This window comes from Vigna radiata, chromosome 10, assembly GCF_000741045.1.
Source record: "Vigna radiata var. radiata cultivar VC1973A chromosome 10, Vradiata_ver6, whole genome shotgun sequence".
NCBI lineage: Eukaryota > Viridiplantae > Streptophyta > Magnoliopsida > Fabales > Fabaceae > Vigna > Vigna radiata.
Genome location: NC_028360.1, coordinates 17,392,325 through 17,404,627, shown reverse-complemented (window position 1 = coordinate 17,404,627; position 12,303 = coordinate 17,392,325). Strand labels below are relative to the sequence as shown.

General features: G+C 30.4%; 1 protein-coding gene and 1 pseudogene across 1 annotated transcript; both read right to left on the bottom strand.

Annotated features, from left to right (window-relative positions):
• Positions 1-1,326, bottom strand: part of LOC111242706 — a 4,530-nt pseudogene extending 3,204 nt beyond the window's left edge.
• Positions 1,072-2,924, bottom strand: LOC106775425 (probable C-terminal domain small phosphatase). Its single transcript, XM_014662549.2, has 2 exons — positions 1,956-2,924; positions 1,072-1,395 (listed from the first exon to the last, which is right to left on the bottom strand). The coding sequence occupies exons 1-2, from the start codon at positions 2,794-2,796 to the stop codon at positions 1,391-1,393; spliced, it is 846 nt and encodes a 281-aa protein (XP_014518035.1). The 5' UTR covers positions 2,797-2,924; the 3' UTR covers positions 1,072-1,390.
• Between the last annotated feature and the right edge of the window lie 9,379 nt (positions 2,925-12,303).

Here is a 12,303-nt window from a genome sequence, read left to right as displayed (position 1 = left end):
ATCTTGNCTTAATNGNGAATTAATTGACAATGGACAAAATAGGGAAAGAAATGGTCTTGATTGTAAAATAAAAAATAAACCAAANAANNATTCAAGACATTAATTGTAATTATTGTCAGACAATATAATTCAAATTATTACCACATTAAACTAATATTTCAAAAACATTCTAAAGTGACGTATCCTGCATTAAGGAAGATTATTTTATTATTTTCTTTTTCCTTTTTTTCTTTACCCACCATTAATTATTATTCTCTTATTATTTAATTTTGATTATTTCCTTTCCCGGACAAAATTGAGTGTTGACAACCACCAAAAAGAGATTTATGTTTGTTCTTTTATATGGTGCCTGAAATCTATATTGGATATATTGGCCAAGATTAACACGAATATGTACAAAAGAAATAAGCTTCGAAGGAAAGTTAAGGTTTTTTATTCCGTTGTGTAGTTGAGAAGAAATCATCCTATCTTCCAAATCCGGTTTGTTAGGATAAAAACAAAGTTGGTAAGAGACATGGATATGGTATAAAATATCTTCATTGATAAGAGGCTAACAAAAATAAATATGTCAAAACTTAATCCAAAACAAACGAAGAATATCTTATCCTTCAAATACAGTTACAATATAATAAAATATTGGAAATCCCACCTCTATTAAATATGTAAGTAGACACAATTTTCATTTGTGAAGTTTGTGAAATTAAATTAAATTTAAAGTTTATTTTTTATTTTAATATTATATTCGGAACATATTATAACAACCAAGGTAATTCATTGTTGATGAATTTTTTGAAAAGATTTACAAAATGAGTTCTTCCTTCTATATTGTTTAACATTTTTATCTTTAATAAATTTGAAACTTAAACTCACAATTTTCATAAAATTAATACTTAAAAAATTTCTATCTTTAAAAAGTTTTGAAAAATAAATTTTGTAAGAAAAATGATATTTGAAAAACTTCAAAAATAAATTTTGTAAAACAAATTTTTAAAAATATATTTTTGGAAACTTTTTAAATGGTAAATTGAAGAATAATTTAACAGTGAAAAAATTGATTGAATTAATTTTAATCTGCTTTGTTAATTAGAGAGAAATTTTGTATTCACCCCCTACGATATCATTGAGTATGCAACAATGATTGTTGAAATCCTATGTAATCAGGTTGGAAGATCCTTTTTCATTTAAGAAAATCTTCTAGGTACTTAAGTGTTAGAAAAGGTTGACCAAACCAAAAGATATCATGTTCTGCATTATCCCAGGAACAAAGATACGCACATACACTCCATTCTCGACTGTTGATCGATATCGTAGGAATCCATAAACCATTTTTCGGGCTTAAGATGTCCTTCCTTGAGCCAAAACTGTTCACACGTAGGGCAAGCTAGTTTTGCTAACCTGTAAGTACAAGAGACTAGGTTAGCTTTCCTGATAATATGTGGCAGCTTGGATATAGCATTTTCGTCGAACATGGCCTTGCAGTCTTGGACAAAGCAAGAAAGGTAATTCCAAGCAAACCATTTTGGTTAGATTTTAAGGTCTTGATGGAGTGCATACAATCAATCTCAAACCTGTGCAATTTAAACGAAAAGGGAGGGGAATTGCAGTTTAAAAACAATTTTGGAACATTTGAGCATTTTAATTGGAAATAGTCCCCCTGTTGTAAAATGTTCATAGAAGTCAAAAAATGCAACCATGATTGTAGGGTTATTATATTAGAGGATTGTCATTTGCTGCAAATCCTTTCATTAGAAAACCCCATTGGAGCCATTACTAGAAAACATACTGACAGAGAAAGAACCAATAACTAACGATTCAATTAAAGTTAACTTAAGAATTAGTAATAGACAGCATTTCCCCTCCCTTCTCACAAGACATTGAACAAACACTCAGTTCAACTCACATGGGGAAGGAAATAAATAAAATAACAAAATGCAAATAATAAGAAGAAATCTAACGTTGCTGATAGCGCTTAACAGCATCTCTCATGTCATCACAGCAATCAGACCCATCAAAAAAGCTTCTCAATTTCCAAAGCTCCCGGTCGAAAATATCATCCACGAAGGGCCGAATCAGAATAGCATTCTCGGGTTGGTTCGAAAAGGAATTCGGGTTATCATCCACTATAACCACCCGTTTGAGATCGCGACCAGTTTCGTTAAGGTCCTTCACGAGCTTCCCGTCTATGTGGCGGCACGAATCACGGTAGAGCCGGTGCGAGATGAAACGGTTCCGGTCCAGCCTGTCCAGCACCATGGACGCGTACTCCCTTAGCGCCGCCGTGAAAACGACAACCTCATACTTAGAGGCGAGGGTCTCAAGGAACTCGTCGACGCCGGGGCGCTTGAGGACATAGAAGTCCATGGGCTGGCCGTCGATGACCGGCCGGACGACGAAATCAAAGTGCTCCGGCGGCGGCGAGGGGTGGGAGTGGACAAGCGTTTCGTCAAGGTCAAGGAACACGGTTTTACGGACGGAGAGGGAGGGAGGGAGGAGCGGTGTGGCGGTGGCGTCGTCGAAAACCAGGGTGCGGCGAATGGCATCGAGTTGCTCTTCGTGTTCTTCTGTTGTTGTTATCTTTTTGAGGATCTTGTAAGAGGTTGCTTTTTTCTTGTGGGTGGTGCTGATGCGAGCGATCTTTGAGAAGAGTTTTGTAATACGGCGGCGGATGGAAGCCAGGGCAGCAGAGGATGCCGCCACCACATTTTTTATGGGAGTTTTCCGGCGCCAACGACGGCTGTTGTTGTTACGAAGGTCCTTGATGGACTTCACTGGTCCTCTCTTCACCTTTGATACCATTTTTGGAATTTTTTTGGAAATCAGAGAAAGAGAGAGAAACGCAGAGAATGATGCGATTGTGATTGTGTCTGTGTTGAATCGGGGCCAATTTTAAACTCTAGGTACGGTGCAACGGTAACGAGCAGCTTCGGAACCGAAGCTGTATTATTCTCTTCTTGTTTCGAATTTTTGCCTTTTTTGTGTTACTGTTGTTTTGTTTCTTTTCTGTGTTTATCTTAACTTCAGTTTCCGAAGCTTCCTTAATTTTGTTTTTTATTTTAGATTAATAAAAATCTAGGAAGAAAATTCTAAAAGTGTAAGAATTAGTTTTGTTGTTAATGAAATTGTAAAATACATACACACAAAAATGTAGTGTTAGAAAACAACTGAAATGATTAGTGGGACTGTATATATATTTTTTCATTTAAAATTAGAAAGATTAAATTGTCCAATTAGACCATGAGCCTATAGAAGGTTAAAGAGTGAAAAATAAAAAGTTTTTATCAGAGGATAACAAGATAAGGTGCTCATGCCTAACTTTGAGTTACCCTGCTTCCTATGAATTCGAACATTACATAATTTATTATTTTAACATTAATTCAATAACGCAATATAATAAACCATTCTACAAAACAAAGTTAAATATCACAAACGTTTATTACAGTGTTATTATTATTACCATAAATTTGAAATAAGAGTATTTTAATTTTTATTAGCTTCCTTTAACTTAAAAATATTTTTTTTTCCAAACTAAAACTTTACATCTCAATGAATTGAGATACTCATAATCAGAGTTTATTGCAAAAACATTCAAATAAGGCAAATATTCAGTATATAATATATTAAACCGAGAATATCATTTCTTTCAAATGTTATTTCTAAGGCTGAATTCAACCAAACTAAAAGATGAAAGATCTTATGAAAAATATAAAAAGTTATACTATTTTAAAATATCATCAGTTCAAAATACTTCTAGTTTTCTTAATTTCTTGATGGTGTAGCCAATTTCTAAAAATATGGTTTAATACATATTTTGTTTTATCTTTTTGGGCGTTTGGTTCAAAATCATCCCACTTTGAAAAAAAGTTTTATAAGGTCCCATATTTCATTAAAAACGGTTCATTATGGTCCTTTTTGTAGACGTCATTAAAATCTTAATGGCACAGTAGCTAGCGTGGCAAAACATGTCCGAGGTGTTTATTTGGATACTTATGTGGTTCTGTGAAGTCATTTTAATATGTAAATATTTAAGAAAAACATTAAAATGACGAAAAATAGTTTAAGTGTGGGTTAAAGTAAATTACCCCTTATCAAAGAGTGATTTATGCATTTCTAGGTTCAATGTTCTTGTAAAAGTGGTGATTGTTGCTGATTTATGCATTTATGCATTTCTGTAAGTGGAACATCGTACTTACGTGAGGTAAGTGGTCCTAATATAAACCTAATCCATATCTGTTTTTGTTGTTTTATTTGGGGGTTAAAGTTTTATTTGATTTTATTTTAAATATAGATATTTTCTTCGATTGACAATGATTTTGGGAGTATGAAGTTGTTGTTTAAATAGTTTTTGTTGTCTTGTTTTGTAATGCATAATTTACTTTAACATAAATGCAAAAATGCATAAATGCAGAAATCACTCTGAATAAATCTTGTATTTGGAACAGGAATGCTACTTTGAATAAATAGCATACGACAGAAAGAGGAAAGAAAAAAAAAAGAACAAGTAAATATATGTAAAAGGGCAAGCCATTATAAAAGAAGAAAATAATACAAAATATCTCTATAAAAAGATTGAAAAATATGACGTACATCGTGCCTTCTCCATACATGTTGCCACAAGTTCCCTAGTTCATTCCTCCGAATAGGTTTTATAAGAAAATCAATTGCCCCTTTTAGCATGCATTTCAAAACCATGCTTACAGAATCATGAGAAAACATCACTGCGCAGTGATGAAAATAAACCTGAGCCCATTAGTCATTTCTATCTACCATTGAGACTAAAAATACAATTACAAAGTAAGTAACAAGTGTACATACTTATGACACAAATGTTTTTACAAATTTCATGCTCCGTGAATAAAGAAAGAAGGGCAAATCCAGATATTGTTGGCAGATCCACTTCATGAGATCTAGCTCGGACGCCTTCTTCTTCAACAACTCCCATGCCTTTAGTCCGTCTGGAACTAAAGGTAGAAATGCAGAAATCAACAACAATCACCACTTTCAGAAGAACGTTGAATTCACAGATATTTTTCGTCACTTTAATGTTTTTTTTAAATATTTACATATTAAAATGACTTCACAAAGTAAGTATCCAAATAAACACTTTAGACAGGTTTTGAACCAAACACCCAAAAAAAGAGACCAAAACATGTATTAAACTTAAAAATATTGAAGGTACAAAGGGAAATACAAAGGAGAGATGAGAGGAGTTGAATATGCACACGAGAGAGAAAAGAAATTAAGTGGCGGGTGACGTTTATCGTTTCCTTTTTTTTGTTACTTTACTATTATTTGATTATTTATAATTTTTTTTTTCTTTTCTCATACCAAACATTTTTTTATAAGTAACCATCCATTAGTATGTGACGGTCTACTATTTACGTAGGTTCAGAATGTCTTAATTAATAACACATGTTGTGTTTGACAAATTTATACTAACTCGTATTTTTTTAATATATGATAAAAATTAATAATCAAAATGTTTTGCTTGGATGCTTTTATGATCTGGTCCATCTTACGCATGACATGAATGTTTCTGGGTCTGTATCTCAGAAAGACCCATTAGTGTAATCAATAATAATAAAAAAATAAAATAAATATATTTATGTCCTTTCTAAAGAAAGAAAATAAAAATAGCCGACCATAGATTATTAAACCTAAGATGGAGAATCACATCAGTGGAATACTTTTTATTAATAAAAAAGTTAACTGGTCCAAAGAGAGTCAAAGTAAAAAAGCAAAGGAGGAGTGAATGAAAGAGACCATAAACTCTAATTGGCTATAAGTCATTGCGTCGCCAGACCACATGATGAACAAAACAATAAAACAATCAATTAATCAATGTTGTTGTGTTGTGTGACGTAGTAATAATAGTTGTAATTCAGGAACAAATGAATATAGCAGTGGACACGTTGAATTCAAAATACAATTTCCTCTTCTCTTCTCTTTGCTCACGAGCCAAACTCAAGATTGGAAACCAATGGCTCCCATCATGCCTTTATCTCATCCTCTAAAACCTCTTTATGTTTTTAAATTTACTTTTTTTTTATTAATATTATATTTATGATATCATTAGAGCAATAAGAGTAGTCTAACAATACAAGTTAGCCACAAATTCATTTGAGTGAGGTACTTTTTGAGAAAGAAAAATGATTATTGACACATTCATATTTTATTTTAGCATATTAAAATGAAAAGGTATATTATTTATTCGTTCCAAAAAAAAAATGTGCTATTGAGTTTTTTTTTTTTTTTAATTTATTAAAAGTGCAACTATATATGGAAGCGTGTTCTTAGAACATCCATGTATTGTAATTTTGTCTCACTTGTAAGATGATAATTGAAAAATCAGTCACCTTTAGATTTTTTATTTTTATTTTTTTGGCCTATGATACGACACGGGTTAAACAGCGTCTATTATCATAATTTTATACAGCTTCTGGCTACAAATTGATTCAAACATGGCTCCTCTGAAGAGTAAAAGAATGTTATTAGAAGAACATTATATGAATTTGTGATGAATTTCATGTAGTTATTACACTATTTCAAATAATAATTAATGTAATATAGACATAGTACGTTAAGTTTATCATCTACACTTCTACGTGTATATATTTATAAAAGTTTATCACTTATTTTATAACACAATTTTATTATGATAAATTATTATATAATTATATTTCTTCAAATCATACAAAATTTTAAATTTCTATTATCTTTTCAATTAACTCATTTTTTTTCAAAAAGTTATCGAATCATACAAAATTATACGTTGACATTTAAATAACACAAGGCAAAGCATTCAAGATATCTTTACTGCTACACAGTATAAAATTTCACATAAAATAAAAAATATATATTATTAAAATAAACAAATTAAATAAAAATATTAACTAAAATATGGGAGGATTAAGATGACGTACCAATATAATTTTTGTTAAAGTTATATTACTAAATGATTATAAAAGTGTAAAATACACTCTACAAGATATATGTGACATCCCCATTTTTACCTACACTCATGTTCTCACAGTTAGAGCTGTCAAAACGGGTAACTCGGCTCAACCCGGCCCGGCCCACCACGGGTTGGTCACTTAGTGAACCAACCCAACCCGACTCATTTATTAGCGAGCCAGAAAAACTTGAACCCGACCCGACTCACCACGGGTTGGTGGGTAAACGGGTTCGCTCACTATCCCATTTAATTATATTTTTTTTAAATAAAAAAATACAAACTTTCTATAATTTAAATTTAAACAAATTTCACTCCTAAAAAATTATGTTAAAGACCAATTCCGACAATCAATAAAAAAATACTAGTAAAAAAAGAAAATCACTACTCAATAACATCAACAAAAAATTAGTAGTTTAATCTGTAACATAAATTCCCAAATTCAAAAATATCAAAAAGAGTTTGTTCAAATAATGTATATTCAAATTGTTTAAATAAAATGAACAAAATCTGATACAAGCATGTCAAAACATGAAAAAAATCAATTCATGTCTTCAAATCCCAAAAACAAAAAACAAATTCGCAAACCCCTATTTTTCTCATTATAGGGTTTTTGAAAAAGAAAAGAAAAGAAAGAGAAGTGAGAAAACAAAAATGTGGAGAAAAAAAGAAGAAATAAGGAACGGTGGTTTACCTGCTCCTTGAAGAATTTAAGTGAAGTGAGGGTGAGAGCACCGTCAAATGAGAGAAGTATAGTGAGAGTGATTTGTGAGAGCAGAGATTGCTTTTTTGGTATACATAATGAGTGAAAATAGTATTTTATTTTTTAGAGTTTCATAAATAAAATAATAAATTAAAAAAATAAAATTAGGTAGGTGGGTTGGTGGGTCAACCCGACTCACCACGGATTCAACCCGCATGAGCCGGGTTGAAATCTGACCCGCACATAAGTGAGTTGTATTTTTCAAACCCAACCCGGCCCGAACCCGTGACGGACCGGATTGACTCGCGGGTTGTGACCCATTTTGACTCACAGTTACACCATATGAATAAACACTTTGATGCAAATATTTATTTCAGCAAATCTTTTAAATTATTCCAAGATTATTAAAACACATTAAATTACTTTTTCTTTTAAAATAAACTATGTTTCTACAAAAATAGCATACCTTTTTGAAAAAAAAAAATCCGTAATTAAATGTTTTAACATGATAGCTTAATAAAACATGGTAATATATTAAAACTATGTCTAATCGGAATCATTGGTTAAGTTATTGAATTTCTTTACATGCTTTCTTAATTAATATATTAAAATTTCTATCAAAACATCATTTCAATTTAAGTAAACAAATCATTCACAGATAGTTAGTAAAAACTCGGAAAAATCCATTTGCAAAAATTTCTGTCAACCGGGTTGTGTCAAATTTGATAAAAAAAAAAAAAGTCTTCCGATTATTTTATTTTAACAGTATGTTTATAAACAAAATCATTTTAAACTAATTTTTTATTCTTATTATAGTATCAATTTTATAATATTACAAATCATAATAGTACATGGTTATATTTTAAGTAATACTATAATGTAATTTTGAATAATACAAAGACAGTTATTCAACTTCACTTTCTTATTCACATATTATACTGTATTGCAAACTTTTAGAGTTACACAAACAAATGTATAAATTCACCATTTTCATTATCACATATTGTAGATATATTTTTTTACAAATTCAAAACATTGTGACTAAGATATCACAATCTAACTTATTTACTAGGGTATTGTAAAAAAAAATAACTTTCCTTACTCATAAAACTTAATTAATCGAACTTTAATTTTCAAAATAATTATTCTCGTATGGAAAAACATGCTTATAAAAGTTTCTAATTAACAACATAAACATACCACTTACACTCATAACTAACAAATAATATCTTATATACAGTTTAAACCTAAATTTAAACCCTAAATGTGTGAATTTAGAAAATGGTATAATAGTAATGGTAATCTTTAAAAAATAATATTATGATAATTTTATAATAAGATGTTTAAATTATAAATAATTTTTTTACTGATTAAAGTTAATTTTATAAAAATCACTATCTTTTTTAGACTTTTTTTAAGTATTCTCTATCTCTATATTTCTGTTCCTAATTTTCATATTTTTGATGATCAAGGATTATGAGATTATTTCCAAAAAGGAGTTATACCTCACCAAAGTGAATAATAGGATAATTTGTTTTTTAAACTCTTTTTGCTCTTTCTAAGATATTTTACTATTTGCTTTGCATGTGAAATATATAACCATGCGTGTAATTCAAAGATGTTCTAGGTGAGTTTTTTTTTTTTTTTTATCATGATGATATGTTTAGATTAATTGGGGTTTTGTTGATTTAATTAGGACTTTCTATGAAAGAAATGGAATTCTAAAGAACAAGTTTGAGATTTAATTCTTGCATTTTGATTTAGACTCCTTAGTTGCTTGTTTGATAAATTGTTTTTGTGACTTTAAATTGATATGTGTTACTTGATTGATTGAGCTGGATGTGTGTGACAAGGAAATGAATGAGAAATTTGTGTTGCATGATTTAGTTTGATATTTGAATTGTAAATCTTGAATTGGATCTATGGACTAGTGTCTTGGTCTCCAATGAGTCATTTTGATTGAATTAGTGTTGTTTATAGCTTAATTAGAGGATGTAAAAGCTTATTAGAATTCGAAACATCGCATGTTGTGTAGATTTTTTGCGTTCTTGTCTTACAAACTTCTTAGGCAAGTCCGTTCCCGCTTGGTGATGCTAAAGTTGAGTTTGACAAAGAGTAAGAGAAACTTGTTGTGTGAAAAAACTCTGGTTGAGTGAAAGTCGAATTCAAGTTTGATAAAGTTAAGAGATGATGAGTCATTAGGCAAGTATGTTCTCGCTTGACGAATAAATATGGAATTTTGTTCTAGTGCTCGACTTGTTAGACAAGCTATTTAGTTGCACCTATCGTTTTCTATTGATGAATTAAGACTTGAATTAAGAAGAACCTATTGAAAAAAAAATTATGGAAGAGTGGTGTTTCTAAAAGTATGGAAGTAGATGAAATGAGATTGAATGTTTGAATTAGTAAATTTTATGTATTGTATGAGAATTGTGCTTCTAAGAAGAAATATAATATTCATGATACAATGTTACGCATTTGTTGGAAATATTTTTTTTGAAGTTCTCATAAACTTTACTAGGTTCAGTAATTGATATAGCTGATGAAATTTGGATGGTGATATTTGAAAGAAGTTTCTCTATGGTGGAATTGGGATAAAAGATCCCTTTTTTGACTATGTCATAAATAAGTTATATTTGTTATGATGAGATCGATAAAATTAAATTAATTATGGTTTTTGTTTCATGATCTCATGATACGTGTAAGACTTTAGGGTGTGTTTAGTTGGGGGTGATGGAAGGAGAGTGATTAGGGGAGAGTGATTAAGTGGATTTGAAGGGATTTGAGGGTGATTTTTTTTGTGTTTAGTTGAGTGGATTTGAAGGTAAATGAGAGTGAGTTTGGGGGTGAATTTTGTGAGAATTAGTGTAGGATTTGATTGATGTGACAGTTTTAAAAAATTTGTTTAATTGGTAAAATTTGAAGATTACCAAAATGCCCCTAAGTATTAAAGTAATATAAAATGATTTTTGTAAATGTTATATTTAATTAAAAAAATGTTTATTACTAGTTAAAAATTTAGAATAATTATTAAAAATAAATTTAAAAATTTAATTAAATTATACTTTAGTGAAATGATTTTTTTTTAATTGTAGTACTTGTTTGTGATATAATTTAGTTTTAAGTAGTATGAATTTAAGTACTTGTTTGTGATATCATTAAACATAATTCATTCCTATATTCATATATTCATACCTAAAAAAATATACATTAATATATTCTTAAATTAACAAAAAAAATCATAAATATTTAAATAACAAATTATATAACATTTAAAAATACGATAATTATAAACCAACAAATTGCCAAACATTTTTTGTGCTAGAGTGCATGTGGGATTGTACATTGATTATTGTTCTTTGGTCCTACTTTTGGTCTTTGCATATTTTAGTTTCCTGTTTGTGGTTTGTTGGTGATTTTAATTGTTGAAAATGTGATTTCGTGTTTTTTTTTGGTGAAGTTTGATAGCTAAGGCTTTGTTGGGCAGCAACATTGGGCTGAGCTTGGTGCTGAGGTTGTGCTGGATGTGATGACGCTTGAAACATGGCTTGCGAGTGTTTTGTTGCTAACTATTGCTATGCTTACCACTACATAAGGTAATTTATACCTTTTCATTGTCTATCAGATTCTTTGAAAGTCATTAGTTCATCAAGCTGACTGCAGAGTTACCTGGTTCTCCTATGCTTGAATTTGCATTTGTTATTTATTAGCTAAAATTGATTAGATGTTTCCTGTATTGTTGGATTGAGATTGTGTTGTAATTTGATAGTCACGAGCAAGGATTTTACAGTAAAAAATATTGTTTTTCTTACATAAAAGGATGACCACCTGCAGCTCCGGCCCACGGTGGTAGCACCGTCCACCACCTGCAGCTCTGGCCCGTGTGGAAACAGCAGCGTCGTGCAGCTCTGGCTGGCATGGAAACAACAGCGTCGTCCACCACCTGTAGCTCCGGCCCACGCTGGCAGCAAAGAAGAAGAAGAAGAAGAAGTGGTAGTATCCGGATACAAATGTGTGGTAACCGGATAATTTGCTACCTTTGTGTGAAGAAGAAGGTGTATCCGGATACAAGTGTGTGGTAATCGGATACAACCTTGTTGCCTTCTTGCTTCATGCTCGTGAATGAAATAAGACAATTATTTGAAATGAATAAGGGCATTTTAGAGAAAGCATCCTTGATTCCTTCAAATCCTCGCATATATGCGAGTGATGCTACAGTGTATAAATCTCGGTGTTACTTCTAAATTATCGCTCGCTATTACCTTAAAGTGAACACAAATTAATTTTAATTCATCGCTCGCTCTTCACTCTGAACAGTAAATTATCTCGAAGTGAACATGCCCTTAGTCTCTCATTAAATCCATAAATTCACATGTGAGTTTAAAATAATTATATCCAAAATAAGTATTATTTTTTATTTAATGCTAGTAGAGAGTATAATATATAAATTTTTGATATTTTTCTGTTATTTTTTTCTTTTATAATAATTATCATAATTCTATATACATACAAGATTATACACGAAAATGAAACTATTCCATCAAAGTAATAGTTCGAGTGAAAATGTTCAAGTTTTATGTAATATAATTTAGAATTATATATATATATATATATATATATATATATATATATATATATATATATATATATA

Coding starts and splice junctions, on each gene's coding strand:
- LOC106775425 (XM_014662549.2), bottom strand. CDS start 2,796: ATGGTATCAAAGGTGAAGAGAGGACCAGTGAAGTCCATCAAGGACCTT.